Consider the following 18,484-nt stretch of genomic DNA (forward strand, 5'->3'; position numbering starts at 1 on the left):
AGAGGTGCGGAAGGCGACTCAAGTGCGAACTCGCGGGCCGCCACTGTCACGTGGCACCACGGCAGAGCGACGCCGCCGCCAGCCAATGACGAGGGCCGGGCTGGCGTGGGGTGCCGCCCCTTGGCCGCTTTCCTCCTCGCGATTGGCTGCCTTATGAAGAAGGGGTCACGCGTCTCTGATTCTTAGGGAGATTGCTTCTTCGCTCCGGCCGCGATGAATCATCTTAGGGGGCAGTTCATGGGTTCTTCGCTTTGGCCCCGAAGATATAATGAGAAAACAGTATCGGGGACGTGGAAATGCTTTACCGAGATATGTAAAGTGCTCTGCGGTTGCGAGGGGCACCATCGTTATCTCTGACTCCTTGGGACCCCGTTACCTCCCAGTCCCTCCTTTGTAGATAGAGAAATGGAGGCCCTGAATGGAAATGAGTGGTCAGCTAGAAACTTACTCTCCACAGAAGGTCCCAATAGGCAGAGGCTCTTTTTAAGATGTAAATGAAAATATAAAAATAAATATGAAATTTAATTACAATCCTCGTTTAAAACCCTCAGTGGCTTTCCTTGACACTTACAGATACCAAACCTCTCCCTATGTCCTGGCCCCTTCCTCCTCACTTGGTATCTCTCCTTCCCTCAGTCTTCTCCACCCATCCTGGTTTCCTTTGCTAGCCAAGCTTGTTCTTTCAGGACCTAAACACTGGTGTCTAAACCTGGTTTCTACTCGTCTCCTCGGGTCTCACCCTATCCGCCCACACACGGTTTCCTTAGCACCTTTCCTGCCAGTCACCTCCTACCATGTCGTCTTGATTTAATTATCTGCCCGGAACTGGGACATTATTTTGATGTTGAGCATATGTTTATTAATTTGTTCGTCTTTCCTCTTGAATTGCGTGCGCGGGTGGCGGGGGCGGAAGAGGGGCACAGATGCTGATCAGTAGCTGGGAATGGAAGAGGACTTGTGAAAGAAGCAAAACGGTTAATTGCCTTTCCTTTCCAATGAACCTCCTCACAGTTGTTTAAGGAACTCCCTTTTTTATCCTGAGATGATCCTCAAATTTCTATCACCCATCAGATTCAGAACTTCCAAAAGTCACAAGCTGTATCAAGATCAGAACACCTGAGTTCTACTCCTAATGCTGTCCCTTACCACTGGAGGCAAATCACTTGATTTCAGTTGATGGTCCCATATTTGGAAGGTAATTAATGACCCCATACCCGGGGTCCTGGAGACAGTCAAGTAAAATAATAAATGTTAAAGTATTTTGTCAACTCCCTATAAACTGCAAAACAAGCAGAATGACAACATTTGACAATTTCTGGATATTTATTTCTGGATGCACAAAATTTCACATTTATTATCTTATTTAAGCCTCAAAGCAGCTTTTGAGGAGGTACTGTATTATGATTCTCCCTTTATAGGTGAGGAAATGAGACTCAGATGTTAGGTGGCTTGTTCAAGGTCGCACAGGTTAATAAGTGACAATAACATAACCCAGTTACATCTGCCTGAAAAGCTCACTCTTAACCACTATATCCCCGTGTTAGTCAAATGTAGGAATCCACCCCCATCCTTGCGTGTAATAGACACCACTAAAGAGTAGTTTGATTTAATAATGGCTATCATTTTCTCTCTCTTATTCCATATGTTCTAGTCTATGTTATAGATGAGGAAACTGCGGCTTGGAATATTGTTACTTAACAAGTAGTGGATTTTGAGGTGGGACAGAAGTGGATTTTCTTCCAGGGAGCTGTCAGATGCCAAAACCCCTTTAGGTTAGCCAGTGGTGCCTCTCTCCCTCCCAGTTCAGCATCCTGGGCTGCTATTTAATGTTGTGGTCCCCCTACCTTCCCACATATAAATCCCCCCACAGAGCTATACTTTGATCCGCCACTCCTACCTTACCTTCATCATGCCCTAGTTCTCTGCAGCAGGAATCTAAGATGTGAAACAGATAACCCAACCCCTGCTACTAGAGAGCTGGCTAAATAATAATCTGCTTTTCTTCAATAACAGCATGTCAGCAGCCCAGCCAGCCAGAACCCAGGTCTCTTCACCCCTCCCATCTAAGCCTGGGCATTTTCTCTCTTGTTGATCTCAGAGTTAACACAGGTGGTTGCCAGCTGGATGGTTACATATTATAGCCATTACTCTGTCCCAAATTGCTTTCCAAAGAGTAATGATGTGTTAACTGGGGATGTTATGGGCCAGCAAAAAATCATCTCAGGTTAGAGACCACTTCCGGATTCACTTCCTCAGCCCTTCCTGTCTACGCACTCTTCCCAGGAAGGACAGGTCACTTCCTCTCAGACCCCACTATTGAATGGACTCTTCCCGATTTGTTATTTGGGATTTATTTTCACTACCAAAGCTTTTTTACTTTCTTTTTAAAAATTTAACTCGATTGTTCTTGGAAATAAATAACATGTACAAATAAACAAATTCAAAATATCAAAGACTTTACAATGAAAAATAGATTCTCTTCCCACACTATCCATTCTTACCTCAGCATCCTTTTCTAGAGGCAGACACAGCACCACTTTCCTGTGTTGTCTTCCAGGTTAAGCTATACCAGCAGTTCTCAAATCTGCACATCAGAATTCCCTGGGGGAATTTTTGGAAGGTAAAAATGTTTGGGTCTCACCCCCAGGTGTTATGATTGAGTTGGTATACAGTGGGCGTAGACATTGATATTTTTTAAAATTCCTCCAGAAGATTCTAATGCACATCTACAGTTAACAAATCAGAGATCTATGCATATACAAGACTCCCTCCCTCAATCAATCAACCAATCAATCTCTCAGATAGACAGATAGATAGGTAGGCAGACATATATATATTTTTTCAACACAAGGGGCATGCTATTCTATACTATTCTATACTCTTAAAAATTAATAATATTAAACCTTGAAGATTGTTCCATATCAGTGCATAAAAAGCAGCTTTCTGCCTATATGTTGCTGAGTAACAAATTACTCTAAAACTTAATGGCTTAAAACAACAATAATCACTTTTGTTATTTCTCAGGGTTTCTGTGGGTCAGAAATTTGATAAGAGCTTGACTGGGTGGTTCCAGCTTGGGGTCCCCCATAGAGCTATGTCAGATAGTGGCAAGAGTAGGGACAGGGGATGGGACTGAAGCAGCTGAAGGCCATCTGGACATCTCTCTTCATGTAGTCTTAGGGCCTATTTTGGGGTCTCTGTGTAGGCTAGTTTGAGCTTCCCACACCACGGCAGTTTCAGGGCAGTCTGTGCTTAAATGACCTCTGAAGGCTTTAAGAGTTCTAGCAAGCAAAGGAGGATGCTGTATAGCCTATTAAGATCTAGCCTCAAAAGTCACATACTTCCAAGTCTCCATGGGAGAAGTGTCAAAGTCACAATGTAAAAAGGGCATGTGGGGTGGGAAATGTCACTGTGGCCACCTTTGGCCATGGCAACTGCATTGTATTCCACTGTTTAGGGAGACCATCATTTAAGCATTAATGTTGTTTCCATACCTATTTTTTTCGGGGGCAGGAGTGGGTAATTAGATTTATGTATGTATTTTTTTTTTAATGGGAGGTATTAGGGAGTGAACCCAGGGCCTTGTGCATGCTAGGCATGCACTCTACCACTGAGATACACCCTCTGCCCAGGAAGTAACCATTCTCAAGAAGAGATCCCTTCTTCCTGTTGGCCTTTGAGGGAAATTGGGCTGAACCGTCCCAGAGGGAGAAAGAATGGACAGCCAGTAGTCAGAGGGAAAGGAGACTTAAAAGCCACCCCTGTGGGTCTAGGCTTCATAGGGTCCTTGAATGGCAAGGACCTGAGTCTCTCCCCGCCCTGGAGAGGTGGGAGGCTTTCCCACAGGGATGGCTGTTGGTGACCCTGGGAGCCGGGAGCCATAGCAAGGACCCTGGAACCCTGGCAAAGAGCAGAACTGTTTCAGGGGCCATACCAGCTTGGATGAGGGCTGTATTTGTGGTAGCAGAATGGACCAAACAAAGGTCAGAGGGCTTTTCTCTGGCTGGACTGAGTTAGACTAACAGGACTACACATGAGCCGTGGGTAGGGCAGTGGTCACGGTAATTGCTGGGATTGGATATCCTGCCTGCACTGTGGGGTGGAGGCTTGGAGCATATAAAATTTGATTTGGAGAAAGAAAAGAAATGTGACTCTTGTACCTGAGGTGAAGCAGTACAAGTCACTCTTGCTATAATATTCAGGTACAGAAAGTGATCTGTTATTTGACGTTTCACGGTGGTCATAAGCCCCAGTATCCCAGATTTGTTCTTTCAGGGTTATGAGCTAGATACTGTGAGAAACGCTCATTCAAAACAGAACATGATCTTTGCACTAACATATTGACTCTCCCATTATTTCTTTACTTAAACTCTTAATGTTTTTTGATAGCCAGAACAATATCTTAAAATATTAGTAGTTGAAGTTGTTCTTTCTGGTCAAGTTTTTTATAAGGAGTTAAGAAAAGAAACAAGTGTGCAAATACTTAACTGCACAAATGTTCATTAAGAAAACCAAAAATATTGGGGGTTGGGGGTGTAGCTCAGTGATAGTGTGCATGCTTGGCACGCACAAGGTCCTGTGTTCAATCCCCAGTGCCTCTGTTAAAGAAAAAAAAAAAAGAAACAGCCTAAATAACCAACAATTAGAAATATGTTAAATAAATTATGATACAGACATCCAATGGAAGTATTATGAGGCCATTAAAAAGCATGTGGTAATGGAATATTTAATGGCACAGAAAGATGTTTACATATATTGTTAAACCAACAAAATATATACTGTACAACAACAGTTTTGTTTTAAAAATTATATTTATATGATTGGCAAAGGTGGACATATATCCAAATGTCTCTCTGGTTGATAACTGTTATGTTATTTTTGTTTATCTGTATTTTCTCAATTTTCTACAGTACAAAGATATATTACTTTAAAAAAAGAAAAATAATAAAAGTAGGAAAATAAGTATATTTGCATTACTTCTGCTTTATACTGAATATCACTGCCTCACACTCAGCTTACATTAAAAATTTTTTTCTGGTCTTTTTTTTACATATGTAAAATATATTTATATATTTAATATATGTGAATAGGTAAAATAGTTTGTTTTAATACAAGCAGAATATTAAAATAAATATTAATATATAATAACATATGTAAAATATTTATTTTTTTATTTTTATTTTTCCCTCTAACAGAGGCACTGGGGATTGAACCCAGGACCTTGTACATAACAAACACATGCTCTGCCACTGAGCTCTCCTCTCTGTCCCCAGATTATCATTATTAATGACTACATTTATTGAGAACTGGCCACCAACCAAGTTTTGTACATATACTGCCTCTAAGTCTCACAATAGCTTATAAAATTAGTATTATTATTAACCACAATTTGTAAATGACAAAATGAGACCAGAGGTTAAGAGATTAGCCCAATATAAAAGTATGAATTACAGGAATAGGATTTGAACTCAGCTCACTCTGGTTCCAAAGCCCAAGTATATCCTCTTGCCTGTTGCCTTTCTACTTACTACTTTGGTTACAAAGCATGTACTGAGGACCCAATTTTACCTGACTTTTCAGGATTTCCCAAGCTTCTAACTGTTTTTGAATCACAGATCCCTTTCAGAATCCAAGCTTTAGAAAAATGACGTAAGGTTAAAAGGCACATACAGACAAATTTACATGGCCTGGGTGGATATCAACCAGGTTAGATCTTCAAAGTAAAACAAAGAAAACTTCACAGACTATCCACACTCCAGAGTTAGACCCAACAGGAAACCCAAGTAGTTGAATAAAGTGACTAACTCAACAGGTGGCCGGATAGTTAGGACCTGACATCAACTCTATTTAGGTCAAGGGTAAGAACAAATGAAATATGGGAGAGAGCCAAGGTAAGTATAAAATGAGAGTGGAGCCCAGCAAAATGAGAGCAAAGGCTGTTTCAGCAGTTCTAAGGGCTTCAGTTGGTGGGACCAAGGCAACTTCCTTGCTGTGGCTTCACAGAGGACGTGGATATCCTCTCCATATTTGGCAAGTAGGAGGGGAAAGTCTTTTGATCAGAAAAATGAGGCTAAATCAACATTAAACACCAGTGACATGTCCAGAAGGGGGACACGGCGCCCAAGGACATGCACATTACCCAGGTTTGCAGCACTTTCTCATGCCCCCTCTCCCAGGGAGCCAACATGTCTTTCCCACCTTCTTGCTTCTCTGCCCACTCCCTGCCCTCCATTCTCTCCACCCTCCATCCTAGGCCATTTCTTCACTTCTCTTGGAAAACTGCAACAGCTTCCTTACTATCTGACTAGCCCCAGATTCACTGTCCTGTTTTTTGTTTTGTTTTGTTCTGTTTTGTTTTCATCTTCCTATTTAAATGCTGATGTTTGAATCCTCTTTGCCTTGTCCTGGGCTTATATAACTTCAGCAACAGGGAATTCACTGTCTTTAAGGTAATCCAGTTAATCTTTGAGAGTTATGATTAGTTATTATGATTGAATGACTACTATTAAATTGAATAGTATGAAACTGCTGTCTGTGTAGGACAAAAACAGTCAAATAGAGGCAGTTTCATCTGGTTCAACTTAGTGTGCCCTGGCTTTGCACTATACAGTATATTATCTCACTTAATCGCCACAAGAGCCATGTAAAATAGTTCTAATTTTACATATAAACACAGTAAGGTCCAGGGAAATTAAATAATTTACACAGAGAGCAAAAGACAGGCCCAGACTCAGTCCTAAGCCTAATTCCTGCACTCTACCTCTTAAGCACTTCGGGTGTTGATGTCTTAGGATAACATGTCTCTTACCTGCTGGCTTGTCTGGTTCTCTGGATCCTCCCTGAACAAGCTGGCACACACCACCCCCAGCAGTCTCTCAGAGCTCCTCCTAGCTGAACATCCTTAGTTCCTTCACCATCACTATTGACAGGAGTGATGCATGACTGGGGGCTGTGGGGACCTCCTCACCCAACACCGGGATTTGTGATGGCCACTGAGATGCTAATCAGTCCATTCTCATTCAAGCAGCTCCTGAATTTCAGGGTCCTCTTCTTTCCAAATAGTCCCTCACAAAACACCTTCCCACAAATACCTCTCCTTCACCCAGCTGGTTCCCTGCTGCATCTTATTTCTTTCCTCTCCCGCCCCCTAACCCTGCTCTTTATCTCCAAACTCAGAGTCTTAAAATCACCTGTGGACCCAGCAATTCCACTCCTGGGCATACCCACAAGAGAAATAAAACATATATCTATACAAAGACTTGTACACTAATGTTTATAACAGCTCAAAGGTGAAAACAACCTAGAGTCCATCAACTAATAAATAGGTAAACAGAATGAGGTATAGCTATACAATGGAACATTATTCAGCCCCAAAAAAGGGGGATGAAGTTCTGATAGATGCTGCAATATGGATGAACCTTGAAAACATTATGCTGAGTGAAAGTAGTCAGATACAAAAGGCCTCATGTTGTATAATTCCATTGATATGAAATGTCCAGAATAGGTAAATCCATAGAGAGAGAACGTAAATTAGTGGTTACCAGGGGATGAGAAAGCAGGTTAGTGGTAGGACCACGTAACAAATATACTAAAAACTACTGAATTGCATGCTTTAAAATTGTGACTTTTATGTTATGTGAATTATATCTCAATAAAAACTATTATTAAATCACCTATGAGTTGAGTCACCTAACTTTTCAAAGCTTTTCCGTTTTCTCTTCTATGAAATGTGGATCTTGGAGTAGACATTACTCTAAATATACAGATCTAACCGATTCTTCTAGAGGTTCTTTGGCAAGACTCGTGGTCAGGAATGGAGAGTTCAGCCATTCCTGGTCAGTCCCGCATCACTCTGAGCCCATCTAGGGTCATGGATCCAGGAGTGTTAGACACATATTGTTCAACTTTCTTATTTTGTTGTTAGGAAAATCAACAGAGCCTTGAGAGAGGACAGGGCTTTTTCAATATCATAGAATGAGTCAGTGGCAGTGTTGAGCCTACAATCCTGTTTTCGTGTTTCAAGTAAAACATGTTCTTTTTCCGGCTGAACTACAAAAAGCAGTGCATTCTGGTAACCCCTGCTCCCAATGAAAGAAGCTTCAAATTTCCTTCCACTGACATCTGCCATCAGGCACCTTAAAGAGGCATGTGATCTGCTGCAAATACCAGCTTATCTGTACCTACTCAACAATGAGGGCTGAAGTTTTTTAAACAGGCTTTACTTCCTCATTCTGGCTTATTGTAAATGAGGTGAAAGTAGGTTTCCTGCAAAACAGTTGCTTATGTTCCCAACCAGAACTAAGCCTGAGCTGGGATCTTTTGGAGTTTTTTAAAGGGGTAAATTTTCACTCCTAGCCTCAAAGAGCATAGATTTGATGAACGTGCAAATGTGTAGAAATAACATAGCCTAAAATCTAGAAACTCCCATTGAAATGGAAGCAAATCAATAATTCGGTGGTTCCAAGTAGGAAAAGAGTCTCGCAGGGGCAAGAATCCGTGGAAGGAGTGGCCTTTGGACTGGGTGGTAAGGGACAGGCAGAGGACACAGCAAGAACAAAGAGGCAAAAGCCAGAGGGAATAGAAAATACTAGGGTGGAACTTAGAGCATGTGTAGAGAAATTGTGCAAAACCCAGAAGGAAGGGGTATTAGGGCCAAATTTGGAGTGCTGTCAATGTCAGGATTTGAAAAGATTACTTAATTTTTGAGGGGTGGGGTAGGAGTTAGGACAGCCTCATAAACTGTGATGTAGCCTTGGAGAGCAAAATCAGCATCATTTATCCAAATCCTCAGATAGCTGCAAGCTCTTTGGGGCTGGAAATTCACTTCTAGGTGTTTTCACTAAGAAATATAAGGATGTTCATGACAGGACTGTTTGTAATACTAGAAAATTAGAAACAACATCAGTATGTAACTGTGGACCAGTGGTTCTCAATAGGGAGACCCCAGGGGACATTTGGAAATGTCTTGAGACATTTTTGATTGTCACAGCTTGAGGGGAGGTGCCATTAGCATCTAGTGGGTAGCAGCCAGGGATGTGCCAAATATCCTACAACGTACAGGGCAGCACCCACAACAAAGAGTTATTGGGCACTAAATGTCAATAGTGTCAAGGTTGAGAATATATATTTACAACATGTATTTACCAGGAAAAGACTTTAAAATATACAAAAAATACTGGCAATGGTAATGTCTGGAATTATGTTTGATTTCAATTTTTTTCCTTTGTGTCTTCTGGTATTTTCTAAATCTTAATCAGAAATGTGTAGGACTTTGTATTAGTCAGGGATCCCCGGATAATTGGCTCATGTGGTTATGGAGGTTGAGAAGTCCCACAACTAGCTGTCTGCAAGGTGGAGAACCCGGAAACCTGGTGGTGTAACTCAGTCTGAGTCCGAGGGGCAAAGGTGTAAGTCCTGGCCTGCATCGGAGAACCAGGAGTGCCAATGTTCCAAAGGCAGGGGAAGATGGATGTCCCAGCTCAAGCAGAGGGCCATGATGCCCTTCCCCCACTTTTGGTTCTATTCAGTCCCATCACAGGATGCCCACCTGTATTGGTGAAGATGATCTTCATAACTTAGTCTACTCATTCAAATGCTAATCTCTGGAAACACTCTTATTTGACAAGCCCAGAAATAGTGTTTTACCAGCTGTCTGGGCATCCCTTAACCCAGTCAAGTTGGCACATAAAATGAACAACCACAGACAGAATTTTTTAAAACTTACTGAGCATCATGGATATGCCAGGCAGCCTTGCAAAACCTCGGAAATTAGCCCTGACAGGTACCTGCCCCCTACTGGAGCTCACAGTACAGAGGGGAAGACAAATAATAGACAAGGAAACAAACAGAAAAAAAAAAAAAAACCAAGATACATTTTAATAGAAATAAAGGAAATAAAAGAAACAAATAAGATGATAATGACAGGCGGGAACTGGGGAGGGGTGGTTGGGGCTCCTGGAGATGGACAACAGGGATGACTAGCATGAGCTGAGACCTAGAGACTGAAGAGTTAGTGAGCTGGGGAAGCATATTCCAGGTGGGAGGCTCATGTTAGTTATGGCGAGTGTGTTTGGAAAAGTTTCTGCGTGGTCCACCAGACCAAGGAGTCACCTGTGTACGCAGTGCTGCTGGGCACAGCACACAGAAACTTATTACACGCTACAATAAAGTAATCTACTATCCATTAAAGTTCACTTACACAGTTCAAAGTGCCAGCCACAGTCTATGATCCTGCATTCCATCGTGTTTACGACATAGAGATGCCGGGCTCTTGCAGATATGTCCACAGAAGCACAAGCACATTTCATCCAGGAAGGAAGTGTTCTCCTCCTCCTGCCCTAGTGTGTTGGAGAGACACTCCAATGAGGATTCTGGCACTTTTGAGACTGATAACATCTAGACTATTGTGTGCATTTCTGACTGACAACCCAAGAAGGTACAGACAATAGCCAGAGAAAGTACCTTAGGGTGCCAAAAGAAAGATCAGGAGGTTGAAGGAAAATAGATTTGAAAGTTAAAACTCTACAGAAAGGATAGAAATGAAGATGTTAACTAAAGTTTACCTGTGAGTGGCAGGATTATGGGTGACTTTAATGGTCTTTGTGTAGTTTCTACAGTGAACACGTATTTTGTAATAAAATAAAAACGATGAAATGTCTTTTTTAATCTTTTTTCCTTTTTTGTTCTTTTTTTTTCTTTTTTGGAAGGTGTTGTATTTATGAGGGTCCTTCGAATTCTGAAATAAGAGAATCGTTGAAATCCAAAACTGGGAGAGACTGTGATGTGGAGACTGTGAAATCAGGGCTCACAAGTGCCAGACTCGTAATGGACACACAGGAAGCAGGCTGAGTGGTGAATGTGAAGACGGTCCCTCCCAGCTCCAGCCATTCCTGCCATGGAGGAATGTGGACATGGAGTTGTTAGATCTTCTGATTCTCCAAGAGAAGTCAAATGAATCCTCCACATCAAATGTAGATGTAGAATACTATACAGGGCAGGAAAAACATGTCTGTAATAGGAGCATGTCCTGTGCTGCTGATTTGCAGCCTCTGTTTCAGTGGGGGGTTTTTTCATTTTTTTATTTTTATTTTTTTAGTAGAACCCACCTCCTGCTCTGTGCAGAAATCTCTCCTCCTTTTAGCAGATGAAGGTGAAAAGAGACATTCACCTTCTCCCATCTGGGGCCCAGAAGCATCTGGAACACTCTGATCCTCGTAATCCTTGTTCTGGGGAAATATTAATGATTTAATCTCCCAAGCTCACTCCTCCTCTGCGGCCATACCAGGGAGATTCACAGACAAGATCCAGAGAAGTCTAGGTTGGAGCAGAACACATCCTGACTCAGTTTTGCCTCAAAACTTCCCTGGGATAGCCAGCCTCGGCCCCGTCCACAGAAGTAGCCTGTGGAATTCCCAACCATGGGGGAGGTGACGGCCGAGGAGGTGGAGAAGTTCCTGGACTCAAATGTGGGCTTTGCCCGAGAATACTACAACCTCCGCTACCGGGCCAAGGTCGTCTCAGACCTCCTGGGGGCCAGGGAGACAGCCGTGGACTTCAGCCACTACCACGCTCTTAACAGCGTGGAGGAGAGCGAAATCATCTTCGACCTCCTGCGGGACTTTCAGGAGAATCTGCAGGCCGAGAAATGCATCTTCAACGTCATGAAGAAGCTGTGTTTCCTCCTGCACGCAGACCGCATGAGCCTGTTCATGTACCGGGCTCGAAATGGCATCGCGGAGCTGGCCACCCGGCTCTTCAACGTCCACAAGGATGCCGTCCTTGAGGACTGCCTGGTGGCGCCCGACTCGGAGATCGTGTTCCCCCTGGACATGGGCGTGGTGGGCCACGTCGCAGTCTCTAAAAAGGTCATCAACGTCCCCAACACAGAAGAGGTATCCTCTTCCCCGTGAGAGGGAGGGCAGGGAGGCATTATTCCACGGGGTTCCGGGGGGTGCAACGGGATGGGGAGCTGCTGGCCACCACGACTGGGCTGGGGACGACTTGGCGCTTTCTTTTTTTCTTTACTTGTTTACTGATAACTTTTTATTTTGGAAAAAAATTTCAAATTTAGAAGAGTTTAAAAATGGTATGAAGAACTGTATCTTCCCTCCAAACTCCCCACTTGTTCAACATCTTGCCACATTTGCTCTTTGTCAGCATTTTTTCTGACCCATTTGAGAGTCAAATGCTGACAATGTGCCCTTTTAACCCCAGGCACTTTGTATTTCCAGAACAAGGACATTTCTTACATATCCAAAGCACAATGATCAAATTCAGGAAATGTAACATGGATACAATACTATTATCTAACAAAGAGTCCATATTCAATTCTTGCCAATTTTCTCAATTACGTCTTTAGTCTCCTCAATTCTGCAACAGTTTCTCCATCTATCTTCGTTTTCCGTTACACTGATGTTTTTGAAGCATGCAGGCCAACCGTTCTGCAGAAATGCCCCTCCATTTGGGCCTGTCTGATACATCTTTATTAGATTCAGGCTATGCATTTCCGACAGGAATATCGCAGAGGTTATGTTGTCTTTTTCTTCAGTCATTACATCTGGGGAGACATGATGACAGTCTGTCTAATCAAGAAATGTTAAATTGGCCACTTGGCTAAGCAAGCATTTGGCTCTATCTTCTAGGAGTCTGGGATTCTGTGGGATTCTCCTGGCAGCTCTGACCCAGGCTTCTTTGATTACCTAAAGCAAATCACTTGATGCAGTTCTCCCCATGGCCCATTGCTAGAGTCAACTCCTGCTCATCCTTCAGATCTCAGCTTAGAGGTCACTTCCTCAGAGAGACCCTCCCAGATCCCTGTTAGTCTTCTTCCTGAAAACATTTATCACAATAAACCCTGGAGGCCAGGGACCATGCTTGCCTTATTCTCTGCTTTATCTCAGGACCCAGGACCCAGCAAAGGTCTGGCACAAAGCAGATGCTCAGCAAACACTTGGAAAAAAGACTCACAATCAACTAATTATCCGATAATCCCTTTAACACCTGTTCACCTGAAAGTTTGCCCCAAGCAAGGCCCACGTTGCTCTCATTCATTGCTGCACTGGCCAAACCAGGAGCCTGTGTTGCCATTTCCAAGATCCAAGCTGGACATGTTGTGACTTTGTGTTCACCTTACCTCTGACGTTATTTCAGATTAAGGGTCTTAGGGTTAAAAGGAGGAGAGGGAGGGGGCTTGAGAGACCACCTCACCCAGCTGACTCGGACGAGAAGCCTTGAGTCAGATCTTGAAACGGAGCTTGCCCAAAGCCACCAAGGAGTTAGAGCAGAGCCAGGACTTCATGTCCACAGATGCGGGAATTCATCTTGGGTTCCTTGGAAAGATAAGCAGCACAGACTTGGGCCTTTGTGGGAAATGGTTTCCTTTGCAACATGCTGGGCTGGGTCTCCCGTGGGAGTCATCTCTCCTTGGACATCCAAGGGTAGGGGTAATGATTCTGCACCTGGGGGTGGGGTGCTTCACTGAGGACTCGTCCAACTGCATCTGTTACCGAGTCCAAGCTTGTATTGCTTGCCACGAGACAGGCCAGTAAGTTGAGGGACAAGCTGTTGGGGTAAGGCATGGTGACTATTTGGAAAGCCAGCAGACTGAGAAGCGGATGGACTAGTGTCGCAAAGAAACATCCTGCCTGAGTTAGAATTTATTCTTCTTTTATACTAAAAGAGGAGGGAGTAAAGTCAAACATTTCCTGGTTCTGGTCAGCCTCTGGAGGGGATGTGTGTTAATTTCTTCCTGCCTGCAGTCATTCAAGGTGGCCCTGGTCAGGATGTTTCTCGTGAGCTAAAAAGGTATTTTAGCTTAACACTCATTCTGTGGGAGGCAGGGTTCCCAGAGATTTGGCCATTATGTATGATTTAAGCTTATAGGCAACATCCTTTTAGTGATTAACTTGTAGCAAAAGCAATAGAATGCAAAGGTTAAAGTAAAAGAAACAGATCCAACATGGAGTCAGAATTGTTCTTCCCTGTTACACATTGAAATCTGTTCTTCCTTCAGCTCTCTGTAGACTTTCACTGTAGCTGACATGGATTGTCAGAGTCCTGTGACATATGTCTGATTATCCCCATTATACAGACAATGAAACTGAAACCCAGAAAGGTTAGGGAACTTGCTCAGAGTCACACAGATAGAAAGTGGCAGAGCAAGGATTTGAACTCGGGCCCTATAGCCTGGTGCCCATGGCCTTCACTGCTCTGCTATTGTACACCTCCTCTTTATCTATAAAATGAGGGCATTACTCTCAGTGCAGTTTACAAAAGGTCATTTCAAATTATGTGGCAGGAAGTTAAGATGTTACACTTTGAAGTTAGACCTGGGTGTGAATCATGACACAGTCATTTTCTAAGAACACGGCCTTGGCAAATTGCTTTGTCTGTTTGGGCTCACTTCCTTATCTATAAAATAGAGTGAGAATAGCTAAGTTTCTCTAGGTGGTGTTGTAGGGTTAAATGAGAGATTTATTTCTTATCAAGCAAAGCTCTTGGCACAGTGTAATAGTTCACACTGGCAGCTCCTGCTTCTAGTTACTATTATTGCTGTTCTGTTGCCGCTGCTAAGGATCTATTTATTCCAAGCAATGGACACTCTACCAGATCCGCAGCCAGTCTCACCCTCCTGGAGCTTTCAGTTTAGAGTCTATTTATGGGAAAAACAGAAAACAGAGGTGCTGAAAACTTCCGTGGTGCCTGCTGTTGAGGGACTGAGGATTCAGAAAGGTTCTCTGATTCTAAAACTTCCGCAAGAGTTTGCTGAGCCCCTGTGCTAAGGGACAGCCTGCTGTTCCCTGCTCAACCCAAGTTCACTCTGGAAATGTTGGCTGTGCTTTCCTGGAAGCTTCTGGGCCGGGCAGTCACCCTGGAGGGTGCCTCAGGCCTGGAGTAAAGTCAGTCCAGGCCAGCAATCCTGTGTCCTCCACATTCGCATGTGTTTGCTTCTCCTGTCATTCCTCCTTGAGAAATCATGCTCTGTTCCAGGCTTTGGACAGTGAGTGACTCAGAGGGTGGAAGGAGAAGGTGCAGAAACATGGTATAGACTGGGGTCTGAATTGTCCTTGAGCCACCAAGAAGTGACTCTCTTAGCCTTTAGTGCCCTCAAAATACCTGGGAAATGGCTATAATTACTGCATTTTAAAAATGTGAAACTAACTATGTTGTACACCAGAAATTAATACAACATTGTAAATAGACTATACTTCAATCAAAAAGAAAAAAAAAAAGTGGAACCATGAATGGAGTTTCCCAGGGTTGTAATGTGGTTCCCCACACTCTAGAAATTCCTATTTATCCTTGGGATCTCCTCAGGGAGATTTGTCATTAGGGCTGATAAAATACAAGATGCCAGTTAAATCTGAATTTTAGATAAACCAAGAGTAATATCTTAGTACGTGTTTTGTGCCCATTTCAGCCTGTCAATAATCAATGTTGTGGATGAACCAGCCCTTGTGGTTCTTATTATGAATGCAAGATATCCTTCAGCAGTAATCATCAGGAAACTTTGAAAAAATAAAAGTTTATTACTTACAAGACTTGGGAATTCCTCGGCACACCTGGGGTCACACAGCAAGGTCTCCGGTAGAGAGACAGAGAGCAGGCTCAGGCATAGGGCTCTTATTGGGGTCGAAGGTGGGGGGCTAAGATTTCACAGGCTCAGTCTTTATTGGTAAAGTTAAAACATAAGAGCAGGAGTTTAAATCATGGGAAGAGAAAACCAAAAACCAGAAAAACTAAACCAAAAACTAAACCCTGAGCCCAAATGATCAGTTATCAAAATCAGCCAAGATCTTGAAAACATAGAAGCCTCAGCGGGAGGAGGTGGCAGGGCTCTTTATCCAGTCACCCCACGGCTGACAGTGTGTTTATTTGAAATCGTCAGACAGCTCTTTGAAGAGGATGCTCCGCGATCTAAGCTTAAGTCATACACTTACATTACAAAAATGAAAAACAAAAAACAAACAAAAAACTACAAAAAGCTGTCAGGTTCACACTACAGTGTGCCTCATACAATATTCAGGACATATTCCTACTAAAAAATTATTTACCTGAAATTCAAATTTAACTAGTCATCCTGTGTTTATCTGTTACATCTGGCAACCCTACTTGCCATTCAGTATTTGTTCGTGTATTTATCCTTTACCCTTTCTCCTTAGGAACGCCCAGGAGGCCTGTCTGTTCCTGTTTGCCTTATTCACCACTGGTCCCCAGACCTAGTCCCGTGCTGGGGACAGAGCGGGCACTCATTGCAGATTACTGAGCGAATGAATAAATGATGGCCCTCACGCAGTGGGCTGTGATAGTGTGATTTATAAAGGGAAATATTTATTGGTCTTCGTCCTGGTTCCTGGCACAGAACTGACCCTGACACAGCGCTTCTAAATCCCTTGGAATTTCCTGGGGGGTAGGTGGTCTTTTGTTCTAATGAGGGGACTCTCGGTAGGCTCCTGGATAGGGGACCAAAAAGATCAAGTCATGATTGGACACTTGGAACTTTCAGCCTCATCTCCTATCCTCTTAAGAGCAGAGAGGGGCTGGAAATGGAGTTAATAATAGATCTTGCCTTTGTGATGAAATCTCCATAAAAATCCCTAAAAGTACAGGCTTCAGAGAGCTTCTGTGTTGAACACACACATGTGCTGGGAGGGTGGTGCACCTCATCTTCAGTGGGACAGAAACTCCTGCACTTAGGGTCCTTCTGGATCTCACCTGATGTGTCTCTCGATCTGACGGTTCATCTGTATCCTTTGTCATACCCTTCATTATATAATAAGTCTGAAATGTAAATATTTCCCTGAGTTCCATGAATTCTTCTAAGAAATTATTAAACCCAAGGAGGAGGCCATTGGAACTTCAGCTGATAGTCAGAGTATAGATGGCAGCCTGGGACCTGTGATTGGCACCTGAAGTGGGGGCAGTCTTATGGGACTGAGCCCTTCACCTGTAGGTTCTGATTCTGCAGGAACAGTGTCAGAACTGAACTGAATTGGTGGATACCCAGCTGGTGTCAGAGAACTGGTCAGTGTGAGAAAAAACACCTTTGTATCCAGTTTCAGAAGGGTCGTGCATGTGGTGCTAGGTGTGAGAGTCAAGGGAAACAGTGAGTCTTTCCTAGACACCGACAAATCCCACTTTTGAAGACTGAATCTGAGAGCAACACCGTTTCCAGAGACTCTTCCATCTGTTGTCCTGCTCTGCTTCCTTCCCTGTGAGACTTGGACCCCAGCAGGCTAGACCAGAAAGAGACCTCCAGGACGACCTGCTCCAACACTCTGATTTTACCAAAGGAGAAACAGGCTCAGTGAGGTTTCAGCTACTGACAATGTACTGATTGGCTCCTGAAGCCACTCATAGAATAAGTCCCTCCCTCCCTGGGCCCCAGGGTATCACCCATCCTGTGGGGGCCTCCTTCACATTATGGTTTGAGCTGTGAGTTCATGTTTTACATGATGTTCCCACTATACAGTGATAACCCAGTGAGGACAGCCTCACCTTTCTTACTGGTCTTGGCATATCCAGTGTCTCTCCCAGAGCCAGTGCTCAGTAAATATAAGTGAGTGAATGAACCAGTGTATCAGTGAATAAATTAATGAATGAATGGAGTGGCTGTGCCATTTGCCAGCAAGAGAATTGTCCATAAAACATGAAGGATGAGAGTTCTATGTGACAAGGCAGATGTGAGAGTTAATGAGTGGTCCGGCTCTGGGCCTAGTCTATGATTATTCAATAAATAGGTCTCATCATGGGACACAATGGAGCTTGGCACTGCGAATGTTTGAAAAGAGGAATTGGGGTTTCCAGGACTGAGAAGCAGTCTTCCATTATGTTGGAATGAAATCGCTACTCTTTACAGCGGCCTCCAAGGTCCTGCTCGATAGGGCCCTCTGCCCACTTCTGGGACTTCCTTGCCCTCTGCTGTCCCACGACCCTGGTCTTCTTTCTGTTTTTCCGATCGACCAGCTCATTGCCCCCTCCTGGCCTTTGCATTCTCTGTGCCCCCTGTGCTCTGTGCATATCCTTCACCTGCCTGGCTCCTCTCACCCTCCAGCTCTCTGTGTCACCCACCATGACTGACCAGAGCAGCTTCAAGCCGCCACCTCCTCCACCACTTTATACAACATCATTCAGTTTCTCTCCTGCAGAGCAGCTGGGCACTTGCTTTTTGTCTACCTATCCCATCTGAATGGAGGCTTCACCAGGGAAAGATGCTCACCCCTCTTGTTCACTGCCATAACCTAAGGGTCTAGAACAGTGCCTAGCATACCTGAGACGGCATTCTGTTAATGCTAACTGAATGAATGCATGACTTTGGGCTTTCCCCGGGGACATCTGAGTCCTGGGCTTTAAAACAAACATTTTGAGCTAAATGGCCTCTGAGGCCCCTCTGCCCCGATAATCCGAGCTTCTATGACATGGTTGTTTAGAACACTTTATACGCTGAAAACATAAGGATGACAATGATTATGTAAATGCCAGTCAA

General features: G+C 43.6%; 1 protein-coding gene across 4 annotated transcripts in view; it reads left to right on the forward strand.

Moving 5' to 3' along the window:
• The first annotated feature begins 11,417 nt into the window (after window positions 1-11,417).
• Window positions 11,418-18,484, forward strand: part of PDE6A (phosphodiesterase 6A) — a 56,472-nt gene continuing 49,405 nt past the window's right edge. For all 4 annotated transcript variants that reach the window (XM_072950104.1, XM_072950105.1, XM_072950103.1 and 1 more), the window contains exon 1: window positions 11,418-11,891. In XM_072950104.1, coding sequence (XP_072806205.1) covers window positions 11,418-11,891 — 474 coding nt within the window. The remainder of the gene's footprint in view (window positions 11,892-18,484) is intronic.

This window comes from Vicugna pacos, chromosome 3 (genome assembly GCF_048564905.1).
Source record: "Vicugna pacos chromosome 3, VicPac4, whole genome shotgun sequence".
Lineage (NCBI taxonomy): Eukaryota > Metazoa > Chordata > Mammalia > Artiodactyla > Camelidae > Vicugna > Vicugna pacos.